This window comes from Ambystoma mexicanum, chromosome 2p (genome assembly GCF_040938575.1).
Source record: "Ambystoma mexicanum isolate Mex_15411 chromosome 2p, UKY_AmexF1_1, whole genome shotgun sequence".
In the NCBI taxonomy this organism is placed as follows: domain Eukaryota; kingdom Metazoa; phylum Chordata; class Amphibia; order Caudata; family Ambystomatidae; genus Ambystoma; species Ambystoma mexicanum.
Window position 1 is genome coordinate 85010402 of NC_090923.1, and position 20660 is coordinate 85031061.

The following is a 20660-nucleotide window of genomic DNA, read 5'->3' on the forward strand; positions in this document are numbered from 1 at the left end:
CCCATACCATGTCAATCTCTTGAGTTCTCACTGAACGAAGGATAGGATCCTGAAACTAATAAGCCGGTTTGAGGAACCGCTGGTTACCCGCTGGAAGGTTTGCCACCCTGAGCCGATGTCATCCAGCTGGACCCCTCTGCATCTGATTGAACTACGTGGTCTGCGAAGATGCTTCGACCCATTTGAATTGTGGGACCAACTATTCTCGGCACCTTCATCAAACCCTGCAAGTAAGCCTTCTCTTAAGTGTCCCTGGGCCAACCAGTGGGCTAACCAGCTTGCGCAGGACCTTTGCTCTGATACTGCCGCCGTTTCGAGGAGACCCTTGAAACATGGTACATCGCAAGCTATGTGTCCACGGCACTTTCACACTAAATTTCGTACACTTGGCCTTCCCAGATCTGGAGTAAAGAGAACGCCTGAACTGGAGTACACGCGGTTACCGTGTCGCCCGGCCATGGTGCCAAATTTTGCAGGTGCTTTGCAGCTGTGCCCTGAAGCCTGCTACAGTGAAACCGGCCTGATTCATCCACCAGGAGTGGAGAAATCGCCACTGTCCCATTTGGGAATAAACGCTGTAACTTTGTGGCTGAAAGCGGCAGAATTGCTGCATTTGAAACTGCAATCGAATTGGACTCATCTGCCAAAGTTTGATCCTTAGTGCGGCAGGTGTCGGTGAATACTTGCAAGCCTTACCGGTGGCCCCTGGGGCATTGACCTGTTTTTATGCACAAGTGGCCCCTGAGGGCCCCTCTCCTTTCAGTAGATAGCCTGAGCTATCGAACATATTCCCAACTCATGGAGCCTGTTCTGCCCCTTTGGGTATAACCTCTACGAATAGTGGGAACTTATTCTGCATCACCTCACCCACATACCTGAGCTGCTACAGACCCTACAAGAGACCCCATGGTTGCCCATCTGTACTACCGCGTGCGCCAGCATTGCAAATAGATGAGCAATAGGCTCCCATTTTCTTAGAGACTGGACTGCATTTCAGTTAGGATTGTGATTACTGCAGAACTGCCTAAAGACACTTTGCACTACCCTCTTCCTTCCCTTTCTAGGTTGTGGATCCATTTCGTGCACTAACCCTTTAGGCGACTTGGTCTTGTATATATGTATTTTAGTAGGATTGTGTTGGTCTAAAAGTGTTACTGTTAATAACTATTGTGTTGAAACTCAAAGACCTTAAATGGATTTGTATTTTTAATAAATATAGACCTGACTGGGAGGGAGTTGTAAGTGTCCTTTACTCTGTGTGCTCATTGAGGTCTTTCAGTCACCTTCACCCTTCCTGAGACCTAGTCTTGACCGCTGCCAATGCTACCTTGATTGGTCTGGCTTGTCCAGAAGGTTTCCCTGTTCCAAGCAACTAGGCTGGCCTTCTGAATCTCTGCCCACCAGGTCAGAGTTCAGAAATCCTTCTCAACAGCGACCAAGTTGGCAGCCTATCTCCCAGATACAATGTTAACCGAGTGTCTAGGGACCACCACCACTGTAGAAAGCGAGAGCACAGTTCCGTACACAGATTGCCCATATCAGATTTGCAAGGGAAAGCGCCCGAGGAGGAAAAGCAGCTAAAGTTGCGGCAGGAATGCAAACAGTCTCCCACTGATTTATTGTGGAGGCAGGAGAGTTCCGGGAAGGTGGTGATGCCCCAAGAATTACTCTGTGGCATTTGAGCAACTACATTTCCCCTCCCACAGCTCGAAGCAACACATTGTGGCAGATATCCAGGAGGATTGGTTTGTTCCAAACCTCCAGGAGAGAATTTTGAAAAACCAATACTGTCTGACATGCCAAGGTGTTAGCACAGGGATGACATTACGGACATGTAACGCTCACCTGGTATCCACGGGGACGTCACTCAGCCTGTTCTAACCTCTTACGACCTTGAACCCTTCCCTGGAGGCTATTTGACTGGAGACTGGGCCTGAAACACAGGATTGGTAGAGTTTAACTCCCTATTGTCAGTGTGCTTGAACCCCTTCTTCCCCGGGGTCCAACCCTTCCCTTTGATCCACAGCTCACCTTGTTTTCTTGGATAGTGTGCTATCCGTCCTGCTTTCAGCGCAGGGGTGCGTTGATTGATGCGGGCTCGTTGCTGCCTAGTTACTTCACTGGCAAGAAGTATGAGTCTTTTGAACAGTTCTCCAACTTCGTTCCTTTCCTTCCTTAGATGATGGCCGGCGTCCAGGGATGTCGGCGTGCTGCTGAGATGAGTAGCGCTGAAGGTGAGTGAGAGCGCGATGCACCCCTTTTGTATTTGATTTGAACAGAGTTATTTTTCCGTGACGTTTTCAGCGTGGATGCCGGTTATGAAGAACAAATGCGGTGGCTAAATGTTTCCATGCTAACCTGGAGTGTCTTTTCCCTCTTGCAGATGGATGAGAAGTTCCAGAGACAGAGTTCCCCCAGAGCGGCTGGGATTCAGGTAAGCGTTTGAAGCTCGTACAGTATTAAAAATAAGCGAAGATTTGCAGAATGCTTACTAATGCCTTTTTTCTGTTCTTTTCGCCTTTTCCTTAGGAAGCGGCGTGCCGGGATGGGAATGACACCGCCGAAGATGCACGGAGGACAGAAGGAGCGATGAATGATGGGCAGAAGCGCTGCAAGGTAAGGCTGTTCCTAACGGTGTTCTTGCAGGAGCTGAGCGCAGAAGAAAGATGCAGGCCTGCTGGAGACCGATCCGAACACGGTGTCACGCTGCAGGTGCAGAAAACGCAAAGCAGGTTTCTCAGCCTGGGTGTGGCTTAAATAGTCTCTGGGTATCGCAGGTGTCTCTGGGCTGAACCACACCCAAAAGACTAGACCGCACATGCAGTTCTGGGAACCGAAATATGTGGGGGCATCCATCTTGGCCCCATCAATGCACTACAAGTCCAATCCCCAATGTTATCCTATGGGAGTGAGTGAGTCTGGTGCCACAAGCGCCAAGTCTGACTCCAAGTGGGTCTTTGGAGGGATGGAGAGGCCCTTGAGGCCCATGTAGGTGATCGTGGCCTGGCTCCAGCCTGACATTTTGGAGGGCTGGGGACATGAGAGGCAGGAATCATGACAGACATTAAGAGGTACATTGCCTAGCCCCTACGGGGCCGTTCCGTGAATTACATGTAGATTATGCATAAATGGGGGGGAGGTGCAATTATTTTATTGTGGTGGTTTGTCCCTTTTCTAGGTTCGTGGAAGCAGGACCATGTGCACACCGCGAAGTTGGCAGCACGGTTCCTGGTCAGAGAGATGTTTCCACGATGGGGCGTGTGCCAAGTATTGCGATCGGATAATGACACACATTTCTTTAATGCGCTATTTCAGCATGTCGCAGCGCTATTGGTCATAAAACATTAAATGTGCTCAATTTACCACCCTCAGGCCAATGGCGTTTTGGAGAGGATCAATGGACTTTTGAATGGGCGTTGAAGATAAACTGGGTACACTGTTTGCCCTTGTCCCTCTTCAGTTTACTCACACAGCCTAGTAAGGACCTCCATTTGACACCACACGAAATAGTCACAGGCAGGCGCATACAAACCCCCATACCCCCTTTGAGGAAAGCGTTTGATACACATCAAGCAACAACAGTACTAGGAGATAAATTTAGGGAATATTTAAAGGCACCAACATGTTATCAAATACATCTCCCGACAGATTGCACCACCCAGGATCGAAGAACAGGACACACAGGAAGGGAACGTAACTGCAAACATATATGCCACAACTGAACCATTATTACCTGGGGAGCTGATCTACGTAAGAAAATTGTGTTAGATGGAACAGTCCCAAGTTTCACGGTCCATATGGGTGGTGTTCTGTACGCCTTTCGCCGTCTGCATGAAGGAGTTACGATATTTGGTGCATCTATCGGACGTCTGAAGAGCACCTGATACAAGTGCATTGCAAAGGTCAATTGAAGGATCAAGGACATAACTGATGAAGTCGACGCTTAAACGATCCATGCTAAGATGGTGTGCAGTGGCACATCCCTGTTTTCCTTTTTTCTTTTAATTTTTTATTTTTTTCAATATTTGGAGGTCTAGAAACCCGGACGTCCCAAGTGAGGAAAAGGGTCTCGATCTCACTTTTTCTTCTTTCCTTCTCCCATTTCCCCCTCCCTCTTTTTCTCCTCTCCAAAGATAAGCAAGGATGCCTGACATAAGTGTTCAAACCTCCCTGTTATGAAGGGATTATGATAAACAATGTAATTCGTTCTTGGAATTCTGCATTATACTTTCTTGGTAGACGATTATATTGTTTTGTGACACATTGGCCGTGGTTGTCGGAGTGTATGAAGGTATGTCTGTTATATGGGGTGGCCATATAAGGGGGTGTGGACAGTTGCATATAAAGGAGAATATGAATGTCTATGATAAATAAGAATCAAACCCCCTCATATTTTGCCAGTCACCCACACAGATTTTCTTAGACTAATAATATGGGAAGTATGAATGATGTATGATTTTTTTAATAAGGGATTGGGCTTTGACGCCATTTCAGACATTCAGCATTTGGAGTTGTCTAATAGCTATTATGTGTACTGTGGGAAGGAATGTGATGATTGAAAGGTGTTGCGTGTGTGCCCTCATTACTTATGCGTCAGGGGCTCCTAAGAGTTTAGCTCCACGACCAGTCCCAATTGTAGAGGCACAATGCCTGGTACATCTTGCACTATGTAGGATAAAGGACACATTTCAGGCACACAGCGTGCAGTTGAAGAGCATCGATCTAGACCAAGCGCTGTGCAATGGCTGTATGGAATACAGCACGTGTCTACAAGCACCATTTCTGAGAGAGTTCATTCACATGTCAACAAATGGCAGGGTACCACAGTGACGTGCCCGGCAGATGGACTGATCGAATACAGCAAAGAAATAGCCTGAGTAGAGACTGTGTGCGCAAATATGGTCCCAATACACCACAATGCTGACCTGGATTGCGACAATGGAGACGCCAGTGCGAATATATAGACATGGACTATGAACTTTGTTTTAGCAATGAAGGAACAGTTCCTGTTGGCGCAAACACAGTGCAACCACACAATTGTGATCCCTGATATGACGAAAAATACGGCAGCAGTAATGGATTACTACTGGGTTTGTGGTGAACTCCCATTATCCTGGAGGAGCAAGTGTTCACTGGCCACCCTGCACTCAGTACTACTAATAATCCCCGAAGAACACCTGAAGGGAAAATAACTGCCTATGACGGTGCCAACAACCACTCCAGCGCCTAAAGAAGCAGAGAGACTTGCAAATATCAAATTTTGTATACTACCAGAAAAAATTATTTCAACAGCTGAAAAGAAAGAAGAGATCGAACTATATCTCAAAATACTCTTCCGCACTGCTCAAAGGGATACCTGACGAGTATTGACTTTTTAGCTGAGCAGAGGCTTTCTTTTCATCTTTTTTGGCTCCTGGGATACAATCGGCTGTTAACGCCAAGTGGATTCAAATCGTCCGATGAGAGCTAGTCCAGCTCGCCAATGATGCAGAGAATGGGTTCAACCCCATCAAAGTAGAGCTCCGTGCGTTGAGATTCATGACGATGCAGGACCGATATATGCTGGATCTGTTAACGGCCATAGAAGAAGTGTGTAAAAAGCTGGGAAGCAGCTGTTGCACTTTTGTAACCTCTGAAAATGCAGAGAATGGGTCACTACGCCCACATCATTGAAGCATTGTACAATCTAGGTGTTCAGTTGAAGAAAGGTGGTGGAGTTCAGAACATGGATTGGGTATCGTGTGCCTTTGATTGGGTCCCGTCATGGATGGGGGCAGCAGTAAAAATACTGGTGCCTGTTACCATGTTCGTCTTGGTTCTCTTCTGCACATGCCAATTGGGTCTCTGTTGTCAATGTAGCACCTAGTAGAGCAACGATGATGGTATTAATTGGGGGTTCTAATATTTATTTGTATCGCGCTCGTACACGTGTGTTTCAGAGCGTGACTAGGCAAGGGAGGGGAACAGGGGTAACACAAAAACAACGATCTTACTAGGCCCAGTGACATTGAGAACGTGCAAGTGCATGGGAAAGGGAAAAAGTGCATGGAAGGGGGAGAGTGAAAGTGCAGAGAAGATAAAAAATAATAAATGGACAATGGAGGCAATAAACGGTGGTAGTGCAGCCAGAAAGCGGGGAGTGCTGTGTTTATGGCAGCAGACTGGGTGAGTCTGACAAGTGCAGAAAAAGAGAAGGGGGTGATATATGGCATTTGTAACGCGCTTATACACAAGTGTTTCAAGGCGCGACGAGGCGGGGGGAGGACAAGGGGAGACAGACAACGATCCTACTAGGCCAGGTGTCATTCAGATCGCACATGTGCAAGGGTAGAGGGGAAGGGAAAAGTGCAAGGCGGGGTAGGGGCTGTAGGGGTACAGATACAGTCCACCAGTGCAAGGGGTGGCCAGGACAGGAGGCAGTGCAGGAGGGCGGCAGGTTGAGCAGGTACCTGGGCCCAGGGGAAAGCGGGTGGCCAGATGCACAGTGCCAAGAGAGCAGGTCAGCAGGGGAGAGGGGGGGGGGGGGGAGAAGGCAGAAGCAAAGAGGAAGGTCTTGAGGTGCTTCCGGAACTGAAGATGGTTCTCAAGTTTTAGCGTGTCTGGGAGGCTGTTCCAGAGGGAGGCCCCAGCTGAAGATGGAGATCTAACCTCAGCTTGTTTCTTTGAAAACGATTGACCCGTTGGGAGTTAGAAGTAGAGGAGCGAAGAGCAGTATTTGCGGAGAGATAGCTGTAGGTATTTTGTACCCAGAAAGCATTGTGGACAATGCAGAGGGTTTTGAATTTAATCCTTGCATCCACTGGGAGCCAATGGAGAGATTTCAGGGCTTCAGGCCAAGGACAAGTCTCGCAGTTAGTTCTGGATAAGTTGCAGAGAGTAGAGGCAGGTAGATTTAGAAAGAGGCTGTTACAATAGTCCAACCTAGAGAGAACTAGAGCTTGGGAGACAGTGAGCTTCTGAGGAAAGGAAAGGCAGAGTACCTCTGAGGAGGTGCAGTAGGAAGTTTGACGTTTTAGAGACCTCAGAGAGATGGGCGGAGAAGGAAAGTGTGGCGTCAAAGATGACCTAGAGGTTCTTAGCCTCGCAGGTAGGGGTCAGAGGGGGGCCAAGGGAGGCCGGCCAGAGAGAGGGAAAAGGATGGAGCTGGTGTGCCGATGAGTAGGATCTGTCTTGCTGGCATTCAGCCAAAGATCGTTGGCGGCACACCAATCTTGAATGGCAGTTAGGCAGGAGGGGAGAGGAGGTGGCCGAAGGCAGCCGGAAAATAAGTGGAGTATCATCAGCATAGCGCTGGAAATCTGAGCTGAAAATGGCAATGCAGTGGACAAGAGTTGCCAGGTATTGGTCAAAAAGCCAGGGTAAGAGGTTGGACCCCTAGGGACCCCCACAGGTAGAGAGGAAGATAGATGATCGGAAGGACCCCAGGTCGACCTGGGAGGGTCGATCAGAGAGTAAGGTGGTAAGCCAGGCCAGAACCTGATCAGTGATACCAGGTTATCACAGAGACGGTTAAGCAGGATGGTGTGGTTGACCGTGTTGAAGGCAGAAGCGAGATCAAGAAGGATGAGGACAGAGGGAATGTTGGAGTCCAGGTTGGAGAGCAGATCTTCACAGATGTCCAGGAGAGCAGTTTCTGTGCTTCTGGCCGCTCTGAAGCCAGACTGGTTATCATGGAGACAGCCAACAGAATCTGAATAAAGGTTAAGCTGAGAGATGGCCAGCTTTTCCAGGAGTTTTCCCAGAAATGCAACTTTACATACAATAAACAGCAAAACTCAAACTGATTCTTTTGGGGTTGTGGATATGTCAGATGGGGATGAGTTTGTTACTGTAGATGTAACGAAAGGGGGGAATATTGGGAAGGTACAAGTGTCTTCCTGAACCCCCAAGAGCTTTAGAGTTAGGCAAGCCCTCTTTAAGGCACGATAATTGACCAGGGCCACTAGGAAGGCTCTCATGCAAGCATAATCGCATTCAAATACACATAGGCGAGCACTGACGAAGGTAGTTATTGGCTAATATAGGCGCAATTAACTATTAGCTGGAAAGATTTGTAATGACAGATCCTAGGCATTGTAAAAAAACAAGTGCTGTAGAGCCAAATTGGGGGGAAGGGGGCCTGGATAATGCATGGCATACGCCATTAGAACTTAACATTGCCTTCCAATCCAGGGAAGAAGTCCTATATTTGTACTTTTTCAGGTAAGAGACTCACGGAACGTATATTTGGCTTCAATACAGTTTCCTAGTACTCAGTTTTAAGTGGTCATGGGCCATGATGCTTTTAGGCACGCATAGCCCATGCCCTTTTGCATCATTTTGATCTCAGCGCCACAATGTAAAGAATGGGCAGAAGTGTCTTTGGACTTTGAGAGAGAAAGGGACAAACCACAATTTTCTCCTTTTCAGGGAGTCAAGATGCCCATGCAGCAAAATGGCAGAGTTGCCATTTTACACAAAAGGTGCAACACCGCCACCAGCTGATCGACTTCTACCTATGTTGGTGAGGCATCCTATGACAATTAGGGGGCACTTTGGTGCAAAATAGGATCGCTAAGGGTGCACTGGTATAAATAAAATAGTTCTAACACCCCAGTGACACTATACAGATCAAGGTTTTATAGGGCGAAAAATAGTCTGCCATACACAGCTAGTAAGGGTAACAGTGTTCCAAAATCTTCAACAAACTGTGAAGAAACTTAACTTTTTTTGTGAAAAGTTTGCAAAGTTGAGCGGAAGTTGGGAAAAATTGAGTACGTATCTCTAGTCCAAAACAGACTTTGACCAAGCAGTGACTATTTCTAAAGTGCTTAATTGAACTATGGTTGCTTAATACATTACTTGTATTAAAGTGTACATATTTTCAGCATATATTGGATTTGTTTTATTATGTGGGGCTAATTGTGCTTTGATACTGGCCCTCTGCTCTTCTGTTTAAGGAAAACTTTGTTTGCATTTATAAAGCGCACAAAACGGCCCTGGGGCATCGTGGCGCTGTTACAGCGAGCTTGAACTTAACATAGGTAAGATGAAACAGTCGGTTGCAGTAATATGACAAGATTACATACTTGAGTGCAGTATTAAAGACAGGAATGACAGGTTGTAGGAGACAGATGCGGGTCAAATATTATGCTTTGCTATGATTACAGTGCAATAGCATAACTATGCAGGCTGGTTTTATACATGAGCGGAACAGTAACGTTTTTGCGGAAGTTGGTGTATGATTTTTCATTCCTAAATGAGGTTGGCAGGGCATTCCATTTTTTGGGTGCAAGGTGTTGGAAGCTAGACCCTCCGGCTTTAGTTCTTTGAACGTAGGTACATAGATCTGATTGGCGCGGTGGGATCTAGTGCGTCTGTTAGAGGAATTGAGGGTGAATCTTTCCGAGAGGTAGGGTGGGGCATCTGAGGAAAGACATCGGTGTGTGATGGCCATGGCTTTAAAGAGTATACGTTCCTTTACCGGTAGCCAATGGGCCTCTTTCCTTGCTTGAGAGATGTTCCCTTTTGGGAATGGTCAGCGTTGTTTTGCGTGATTTGGAGTTTTTTTAGATTGTTGATAGAGGTGCCTAGGAATAGGGCATTACAGTAGTCCAATTTAGTACCTACTATGGCTCTGGCGATGGATAGGCAGTTTTTGGTGGAGAGAAAGGGCTTGACTGCGTTGATCACCTTGGTGGTGAGCATTGCGGAGGAGGCTATGGCGTTGACCTGGCGGGACATGGATAATGAGGCATCTAGGTGGACACCTAGGGTTTTGACAGTCTTGGAAACTGTGATGGTGGAGTTTTCGATGTTGAAGGTTTTATATTGCTGGGGGAGTTGAGAGTTTCGCTAGTATCTACTATGAGGATCTCAGTTTTGTCCCCGTTTAGGCAGAGGCCGGTGGCAGCTATCCAGGTTTGGATAGCTGTGTACATTTTGGTTAGAGCTGTCGCATCTTCATAGGTCCCAGTTAGTGGGAGTAGTACCTGCGTGTCATCAGTGTAGTTGGTGTACGCTATGTTGCGCCAGTCGAGATCATTGAAGAGTGGAAGGGTGAATATGTTGTAGAGTGTGGGGGCGGTGCAGGAACCCTGAGGAACGCTGCAGTGGATGATGGTAGGGGATGCCGAAGCTGTGTCTGAGAAGACTTTCATGAGTCTTCCATTTAGAAAGGAGGCCACCCAGGCTATAGCTTCTGGGGAGAAGTGAGCTTCATTTTTTAGGTGCATGCCTAGGATATAATGGCTGACGAGGTTGAAGGCGGCGGACAGATCCAGTAGTAGTAGTGCCGGTTTGCCTTTATCCATGATGTCCCCAAGTTGTATTTTTAATTCGAGTAGGGCTGACTCAGTCCCGTGACCTGGTCGGAAGCCTGACTGCCTTTTGCCTAAGATGTGGTTGGTTTCTGGATATTCCTGGATTTGCGTGTAGGCAACTTTGTCCAGGATCTTGAGCAAGAATGGTACGGTGGTGATGGGCCTATAGTTATTAGCAATTTCTGGGTCGAGAGTAGGTTTTAGAAGGGGGCGTACCCAAGCTTCTTTTAGACTGGAACTGTGTTGGAGTTGAAGAAGGCGTTGATGAAGGATTTGAGAAATGGGGCGAGTGTTTCAGTGCAGTCTTTGATGAGAGTAGCTGGGCAAGGGTCTCCTTTGCAGTTGGAATGGGTTAATCTTGTTCATTATCTCAATGACTTCAAGTTCAGTTACTTCCCTGAAATTGAAAGGAGTTATGGGGGCTTTGGCGGATGGGGGCACTGGGTTGGGTTTAGAACATGTAATTTGAATACACTAGCTCTCCCTTGCAAGTACAGCAGTAATCATAACCTCCACTCTTAAGTGCCAAAGGACTGTGCGGGAGTGGTAGGCAATTTAATTTTCAAATAATTCCAAACCAGAAGTAATTTGGACGATACATTTGGTGATACTTTTATTTAGCGGTCTGTATCTTTCCTGGCAAAGACCAGTAGGTGTTAACATTATACTTTGCAATTCCATTCTGAAATGTATGCTTTTACATTTGCATCATCCCCATAATTTACAGTAAAGTTTAGGTTTGTGTCTAACTCAACTATTTCATTTTGTTGGGGACGATGCATCATATTGAAGAGTGAATACTTCTGAAAATGTACATGACAGCACAACCAAATGCTTTTGATTGCAAACAGAGTTCTGTAACATGCTGGTTGCATGCATCTGTGCAACTGGTGCTCAATCTGTGCGCAATCCCATACTCCTTGGCATTCTATATTATCACATTGTTGCTTTATACCAGCTACCATGAAATTGAGATGACCACAAACTACAATATTCCACCTAGTATGCTCCGTTCTCTGCTTGCTGCGCCATCCACTCTTACATAGTTCATAGAGCGGATGAGTGCGGCGTGCATGTAGAGCAGATGAGTACCTAGATCGAAAGAATACGTAGAACGGATGAGTATTTAGAGCCTGCGTGGAACGGATTGGATTGGAGTGCGAGGAACGGATTGGATTGGAGTGCGTGGATGACTTGCGTAGAGCGGATGAGTGCGTAGAACAGACGAGTGCCGAGTGCATGTGGAGCGGGTGAGTGCCTAGAGCGAAAGAATGCATAGAGCGGATGATTGTGTAGAGCGGATGAGTACGCAGAGCAGCTGAATACGGAGTCGAATGCATGGGACGGATTGGAGTGCGTGGGGAGGGAATACGTGGGGGCGGACTGGAGTGCATGAAATCGAGTGACATAAAGGTGTGCAGTCATAATGTCGACATCAATAATGTCGACAGTCAAAATGTCGACAAATTAATGTCGAAAAACAATAATGTCGACAAACAAAAATGTCGACATTATTCGATATTTTTTCGACATTAATTTAGTGTATGCATAAATAAATAAATAAATATATATATGATGTGTTGAGTATGAGGGGTGGTTGGGGGGGTGTGGGGGGGTGGCAGGGGGGTGTTGGGTGAGGGGGGGTTGGGGGGGGGACCCCCCCATAGTAAATACAATTTTTATTTATTTAATTATTGAATAAATAAATAAATAAATAATTGGTATGTGTTGAGTATGAGGGGTGAAAGGGTGGTTGGGGGGGTGTGGGGGGGCGGCAGGGGGGTGTTGGGTGAGGGGGGGTTGGGGGGGGGACCCCCCCATAGTAAATACAATTTTTATTTATTTAATTATTAAATAAATAAATAAATAAATAAATAAATAATTGGTATGTGTTGAGTATGAGGGGTGAAAGGGTGGTTGGGGGGTGTGGGGGGGGGGGGTGGCAGGGGGGTGTTGGGTGAGGTGTTGATAGTTTTAAGGGTTTATAGTCATAATGTCAAAAAAAAAAATGTCGACATTTTTTTTTCGACATTATGACTTTTTACATTAAAAGTATAGAATGTCGACATTATTATTTTCGACATTATTTTTTCGACATTTTTGTCTGTCGACATTTTTTTGTCGACATTATGACTATAAACCGACATAAATGGAATGGTTCGGAGTGCATAGAACGTTTGGAAGAGCATGTAACACATCATATTACCATGCTTACTCTCTTCTTTACACCACCATTCAACTAGAACAGAGAGATACTATGACACCATTCGGTATAACTGTTCTCATACCAACATCTGCCGCATACTCCCCGTTACTCTAAGTAAACACTGCTGGTTACACACTCCCCAGCCAGGCGTTCTCCTCAGGCCTAACGCAGCCACATTCGGTCTGGATAATTCCTGCCAGAACAAACATACTCCTAATCTCTCAACCACCACATCTACCGCAAGGAAGCAGCTATTACACGAAGGCCACACCAGCTGCACACACATCCGGTGCTCACGCGCACCCTTTAACTCTCGACTCTCTCTACTGACTTGAACTCCGGTTCCCAAGGGCGTTTAACCTACCAGCGCCTTCAGACCATACCAATGGTACATAAAGCGCTATATAAATGCAAAATAACATAATGAATACACAAAGCAAACTAGAAAAGTAGGGAACACTATTTCCATCCTGTCTGCATCTACAGATCTGCTGCACTGCCATGCACTGTAGTTAGCCTCCAGAGCTTGCTTTGCTTTATGATTGCATTATATATTACCACCTGCAAGAGACAACTGCCCATACGGTTTTCAGAGCCTTTTTAGCATATCTATTTATTTGTGTGCATTTATGTAGCTAACCTTTTACATTTTACAGACTCAACCAAGGCTAGCGAAGTCTTTTAGCCCACTTGCATAGTTAAGTAGATTTCATGATGGACGAGTACTGTTTTCGAGGGATGTTTGGAACTTTTTTTAAATGTACTATATGCAGTAAATGTCAAATAGGTTTCACTGCGCACGGCTGGCCCCTGGATAGCAGCATTGTGCAAAACATAGCGGGTTTGTAGTGACATGCACCACTTTACAGAAATCTCATTTAAATGGGTTGAGTGCATTTCTCATAGGTCGAATAGGTAAACTGTTACTCCTGCAGGTTTACCTGAATTTGAAAGAATTTGACTCCTCTCACTATTTCAGCAGTACGCAAAACTGCTGTATTGTTGCTCATTTAAGGTCTTGGGTACAAATAACTTCTAGTGACATTAACAATATTAGTACAACGTTGTTAATCAAATGGGCCTGTTCGCTAATCAAGAAAATGTTAATCTACAATCTCTGCTAATCAATTTTTGAAAACTAATGTTTGCCTTGATGTGCTCTGCTTCGGGTTTGCTGTGAGCTGCATCCTCACTCTCCCTTTTGTCTAGTTTGGGTTCTGTGGGCTGCCTCGCTTTTCCCTCCACTCCCCACGCCCCTTTCCTCTTCCCATCTTCTCCCATCTATCTTTCGTTGCTGTTTTTTTCTGTGTTGTATCTCCTCGCCATTCCACCTGCCCCTCCCACCTATTTGCCAATGCTCCGATTTCCCTCCGATAGTCATCGTCCTCCACCTCCTCTCCAACTGCCCACTCCTGGTTTATGGCATTTTGCACCCCACCTCCTCTCACTTTCCAGCTGTCACCCTTGCTTGCTTGCAGTGCTGATAGATATGGATGCCCTTCCCCAATCCTTATTACAGGTGCCCTTTTAATCTCTATGTGCCCTGGCCTTACTGGGTTTGTGTGGCCACGCTTGTTTTATGCTCTGGCCGAATTGCCACTGAAGTGTGCATGGCTAAGTGGGATTATGTTTCAAACCATTTTCTCTTCGGCTTGTGGTCTATTCCCCACTATTCATATGTCTAACTGTTGCGGTAATGTACCAGACTGCTTATGTGCCCGTTCATTCCGTATCAACTTTATGACTATGCTCGGTCATAATGTATCCCAGTGGAATGCCCACTCATGAAGTTTCCTTATGTATCTGTTTTTTTTTTTGCAGGTGATGGAAAAAGGGTACAAACGGCTGACTCCTGATCAGCCTGTAGGCCTGAGGCATGCTGGTTATGTTATCCATGTACAGCAGATTATTAAGGTAAGTGTACAAGAGAGCACGCCTTATCAGAATGTTCCAAACCGTATGTGCTATTTTAAAGTTATATTGCCTTCCTGCATTTTGGAGTGGTGAGATTGTTGCTTTTTCAAAGCATCTCATTGTAGAGGTTTTTCATGAATTATGAGGTGTAATAGTGTTGTAACCCTCAAGTAAGCCTCCTTAAGCCCTGATACAGCGCCTCTATGCCTGCGGGCTGTAGCGCGCTCTACAAATCCAAATAAATAAAGTGTTGGGGAGAATTCTCAGAAATGTGCAAATTCCCACCACCTTAAAGACCGCTTGCAAGTTTGCAGGATTTTGAGGACTTGATTATTTTAACCTGGAGAGAGAGTTTTTCCCACTCTCTCGTATTTTAATGTGATTTTTTTTTAATTTTTTTATTTATAGTCTGATAAATTATAGTCTGATAAACTCCACAGGCATCATCTTTTACATTGTCACACAGCACCTTTAGTACAGTAACACAGGAAGTCTCTTAAGATTTCCCAAGCTTTAAATACCTTCTCTGGGATAAAATGTTTCCCAGAGCAGTAGCGTGAAGTGAAATTGACTTTACTTACATTTGTAACTTTCTAGACCCAGCACACACTATCTTACAATAGGGTGCTGGGGGGTTACCTAGTATTCCCTTTGTCTAACTTCTCATGTAACATTTTTGTTACTCTTCCCTCACTGAATGGCTGGTGGCAGTGGTTTTCTTTTAACTACCATGGTGTGCATTTACCGCGGGCGGCGTTCGCAGCTGCAGTAAAGCACCCAATGGTGCCATTTTTGTCAAAATGAACCCGGTCTTATTTTTTCGCCATTTCTTTGTGGAAAGGTCCTTCTTGAGATTTACTCTGCGCGCCTAACCAGGTTTGGTCCCTTTGTTCGTTTTGCCTTTGGTGGGATTCACAAGTGAAGCCCGCCTCTGGCTCCAGGGTGTCTGGGGTAGGCAGGAAGTGAGGGAGGTGCCCAAATCTCCCTGTGCTTAGTCTCCTAGGAGACCCAAATGCGCTCTGCGATGATTGCCTGGCTGACTGTCCGGCAAGGACAGCCACCCTGCTGGGTGAGTGTCAGCTTGGATGGAATGAAAGGGAGAGAACTGTATAAAAGGAGCCTTTTGGCTTGGACGGTAGAGTCGACCTTCGGTTCCTTCATCCAGTGAACAACTTGAAGAGGACGCCTGGCCGAAACGCCAAGTTCGCATCGATAGAGAACCGCCTGCAAGGACAAATTCTCCCCTTGAGTTGGTGGAACCAATCAACTCCAAAGTAAGCCACCTGGACATCCATCTCGGATCTGGTTGAATTTCCAGAGTTGCTGCTGGAAACCGTAGAGTCAGGGAGAGGAAAACCAGTTTCTGTGCATTGCTTTTAAGCTGGCCTAGAACTCCAGGAAGATCGTCTGGAGTCCCAGGGAGCAGGACTGACCGAGCCTGAACCCCCTCAGAGTGCGGGAACCCAGACGCAAGGAAAGTCCATCTTGACAGCCAGGAACCGTGGTGTTGCTATTTCTGGTAGACGCGAGGAGCTGAAACACTGAACAGCCACTGAAAGTGTTGGTTGCAAGTTTTGACCGTCCCAGTGCATTGCAGGAGTCTCCCGATGTCCTCCCTCTTGTCCCCACGACTGAGGCCCAGGAACAATGAGCTCTGCAGAGCTGCACAGGAACAGGAGTCATCTGCTGCATCTTTTCTTGTGGACCGTGGCCCTACCTTGATTCATCTTTTCCTCAAACCTTTGAAACATTGTGCAAAGACTTTTCTACTTGCCTTCAAAGAAGTGCTTCAGCCTATCTAGACTCTTGCCTATTGACTTTGGCTTAGCCTGTTTTAACTGAATTACTCTTATTGGGGGATCTGAAAGTATTGGCCTGCTTAAGAAATATTTGTGCTAACTTGTTCGCTCCAATAATCTTTTCCTTTTCCTTGCTCTGAACGGCAACAGTAATATATTAATATCAACAGCACCCTAGCAATTTAAGTCACCCGTGGGTGTAGGTCTCTGCTGTATGGCATCCCAAATGGCTATTTACTGATTCTGAACTAAGATTGTGTAATTTTGAAGTATATTTATGTGGTGTTTTACAGTACGCCCTTCTGAAGAAGGCTTACATTAACTGACTGGTAAATTGTTTTATCAAGAAACCCTGTGTGCAAGTGTTTGATTGGATACTTGTCACTGTGAACCTCTAACTCCCCTACAGCTCACATTGACCCCTCTTGAGATAAGCCTGGCGACTCATCCACACTGCCAACCTGTGTAGTACAGACTTATACCAAAGGTTGGGTTACTATTGCCAGGAGGTCAGGGTTGTTGTAGTGCACCCTTAGGGTGCTGCATACAGTCTTACCTAACACAGTGCATCTGACGCAGAACTCCTCCCTCATTCCTGACTGCCTGACTGCTATTCAGGCATGGTGCTCTGACAATTCTCTGTCTGAATGCCAGTAAAACAGATCCTTCTCATTGGGACGCTTAAGTTCTTGATGCTTGGCGGCGTCGCAGCGGTTCCAGTGCGCTTGGCAGCTCCTAAAACAGAGTTCGAGATGGGAGATAAGCTGCAGTTATCAGGTGGCAGGCAGTTCAGCAAGCGAGGCTGGACGGGCGGCTGCAGGCTGGCCTACACGGCAGCCCGGGGTCAAGAATTGTTGACTCTGTGCTGCTTGGCGGATCTGGAACGCTGATCGATGCGTCTCGGGCGACTGTGGCATGACAACAGTCAGCGGTGCAGCCGGTTGCGGTTCGAGTACTCGACTGTCTTAAATGTCCTTAAAAGATGGACGTGGTTGATACTTGTGTGGCGTGTTAGGCAGAATCCTGTGCAGTTCCCTTGGGGAACACTGCAAAAAGATTAAGACTACAGGAGCAGCAGTAAACCCAATTGGTAGCAGTCTGCATCACCCAGATTTACCTGGTAGCTGTGGCTGAGCAGTCAGACCTCTCTCAAGAAGAGTAGGGCAGTATGCAGACTATACACAATAGGGCCAAAACACATTAGAGCAAACAAACACTGACCAGAACTTTGTATAAAAAGTATATAGTTATTTATTTAAAACACACTTTAGGTAATCCGCTAGCACTCTCAATGAAAAGTAATCTAAAAACAGTCAGGTAAGTATACACACCTCCCTTGATAACTATCAGACAAGTCGGGGTTAAAGCACAACTGTTTGTTAAGACAGAAGTGAGTGCTTAACCTAGATGGCACTCCAATAGTTTAGGTTAAAAAGGGAGAGAAAAGGCAGAGCATAAAATAAAGCAGTTCCCAACACTTAAGAGTTCAGAGCAAGGGGAGGAAGGCAGGTTATACTGTAGAGCCAAAGTTCATAGGCCAGGCCCACTTTAAATGGAGCAAAGCGAAATGTGCCCAGGATCACACGGTTCAAAGTGCACTGAAAGTCTTTGCAGAGTGTTCAAAAGAGGTTGGGGTGAGTCAAAAGATATAGTTAGAAGGCCTGGAGCCAACCCAGTTTAGAAGCCAAGGATTTAAAGGTCACCTTTAGCAATCTGTAGAAAGGGGAGGCCAGGCAGGACACAGTACCTTAAGAGAAAGGAAGCTCCAGCGGGGGCAGTTGTTCCTGGTAGTGGTTGAGGTTCGTGGCTCCGACCAGGGGAAGAAAAGATCTCGTCGAGGAGGAAACGTGGAGTTGTTGCACTGCACAGGGATGAAACCAGCCGCGGAGTTCCCGATTAAAAGGTGCGGTCCTTTTATTCGCAGTCAAAAGTGGTGAGCTTGGCTATCCGGCCGCCGGGGTTCTTGGCCCGGGCGATTCGACCAAGGGCCGTCTTTGGAAGGCGAAAAGGGTGAACTGGTTGGTCCCACCAGCTCAGAGGAAGAAGACTCGTCCAGCAGAAGAGCTTCTCTTGTCGTCGGGAAAGTGGTGAGGTAGCTGCAGCAGGGCTTCACCGGTGGTGTCGTTGCAGATGGCTCAGCTTCGTCCCTCTTTGGATTCTTAGGTCCTGTGGCGACTTCTGAAGTTCCAGTCCCAAAGGCCCTGTTTTTATGCAGAAAAGCCCCATTCATCAGCCTAGCTGTCAATCACACATGCTAACTGGTGAGACGGGGCAGCTCACCACTGGGCCAATCAGAGTAGAGTGCGACTTGCGTTGCCTTAGCAACCCAGTCCAAGGTGACAATTCCCCCCTCCACCCTTCCTGTGGAACCCAGACAGAGTGCCACCACTTGGAGGGCTTCTGTGGAGAAGCCCGCCAAAAAGTGGAACAAAAGGCTCGACCATGGTCAGAGTTAGAGACTGACACAAACGCCATTTTAGAAAAGAGTTCTGGCAAAAAGACCCAACCGTTTATTTAATATTAAATAAATAAACCGGCGGTATCTTTAACATTGGACCAAAAAGTGGTGCTTTTAAAATCAATGGGAAAATCCCATAGGAAATATTCTCGTGGAATATTTTGCGTGGTAACCACTGCCACCAGCCAGAAACTCGACAAGGGGGGGACTGGACAGTGCCCTCTTGAAAACAGACCCAGGGGCAATCGAATTAACCCCTTCCAGTACTTCCACAATATGATGGTTTGTACTGGTTCTGTTCACAATTTTGGACTAGTAAAGTCAATGGTGAATTTACATGCCCTGGGAGACAGTAGTCAGTCCCAGGGTATGGAGTCTGTTTGGGGGTCACTATGACACCCCTGTGTTACTGCACTGAGGGTGCTGTGTAACACATACACAAAAACAGATGATACCCTATGGAGTAAAAGACCCCATAGCCCATAAGCAGTGGGAGGAAAAGAGTCTCACTCTTAGCAGGAGGAAAAAACAAACCCCAAAAATCCAGCAAAGCTGCTGGGGGACTCACTAGGTTTGGGAAATTAGCCTTATAAGAGAATTCTCCCTAACATCTGCAACTCCTGGACCATTGATTTGCCCAGTGAAGCCCTGCGGCTGTGCTGAATCTCCAAATTCGCCTCGACTAGAGAAGCCCTGCAAGGACGACTTCTCCCTTTGAGTTGATGGGAACAATCAACTCCAAAGTAAGCCCGTCTGGACATCCTCTCAAAGCTGGTTGCGTTGCCACTGCTGCTGCTGGATCCGAAGAGCAACACCAAATTGTGTGCGTTGCTTTTAAGTCGGAACTGAGCGCTAGGAAGATCCACCGGACTTCCCTGTTACAGGACTGACCAAGCCTGAGCCACCTCAACAGTGCTGGACCCCAGATGCGAGGAAAGTCTGAAGTGGTATCCGAGAAGCTCAGTGTTGCTATTTGCTGTCAGGCGCGAGGAGCTGAAACACCCAAGAACTACTGAATTGAAGATTGCCCATTGCTGCCGCTGACCGTCCCATTGAAGAACAGGAGTCCCTGGACGTCCTCCCTCTTGTCCCCCACGACTGAGGTTCAAGAACAGGATCTGCAGAGCTGCACAGGAACAGAAGCCAGCTGGAACCATTTCTTCTAACCAGATGTACTGCAAGTCTAAGAACTTACTCTTGTTGTGTAGCCATACTTGCTCTCAGTTGAGACCTGTCTTGGTTACCTAGAAGAGTTTCTAAAGCTTTGCCCATCACAAGCCTCTCAGCTTTGTGGCCCTTCAAGTGTTCTAACTTCTACAAACATTTTTACAAACATTGTACAAGACTTTTTTTACCTTCCTGCAAAGATCTCCAGCTCCCCTTGACATTGTGCAATTAACATTGGCTGCCCTGGCTTCCTGAGAGACTCCTCTTTACCTCTGATGCTGTGCTTTGGAAGGTGTTTAAAAGTGCTCACCCATTTATGAATTATTAGTTGACCTTTGTTTTATTCCTCTATTCGATCTTTTTCACCAAACTCAGCACTCAAGCAGGTCTCCACAGCGTCCCGTTTTCCCGTGCTGGTACGAACAGCTATATATTCTAAGATGACGACAATTGGTCATCAACTCAACGAAATTTTGAAAACGTTTTCAGGAAAAATTGGGAAATAACCAGTGGTGTGTATATAAGACACCAGAGACAAAGAAAACGGCCCAACACACCGAATTACCCAGAACAGATTTTACTTCTCAACCAAGAAAATGTCAGGATGAGCCAGACAACATCATGGTCGTCATCTCCCTCTGACCAGTCCTGAGGAAAGCATGAATACAGCTACCATAACATACTCATGCTGGAAACCGTGTCAACTTGGTGTGTACTGAAATAATAGCACTCTAAGTCACTACGAATACTAACCCCTCACTACGCATTTAGCATCCCGCAAGAGCACTACTAATTATACAATATACTGTATCTGT

At 46.5% G+C, this 20660-nt stretch overlaps 1 protein-coding gene across 1 annotated transcript in view; it reads left to right on the top strand.

The window, feature by feature from the left end:
• QARS1 (glutaminyl-tRNA synthetase 1) overlaps positions 1-20660 on the top strand; it is a 950222-nt gene that overhangs the window by 801361 nt on the left and 128201 nt on the right. Inside the window, exon 20 of the mRNA XM_069643299.1 lies at positions 14329-14421. Coding sequence (XP_069499400.1) covers positions 14329-14421 — 93 coding nt within the window. The remainder of the gene's footprint in view (positions 1-14328; positions 14422-20660) is intronic.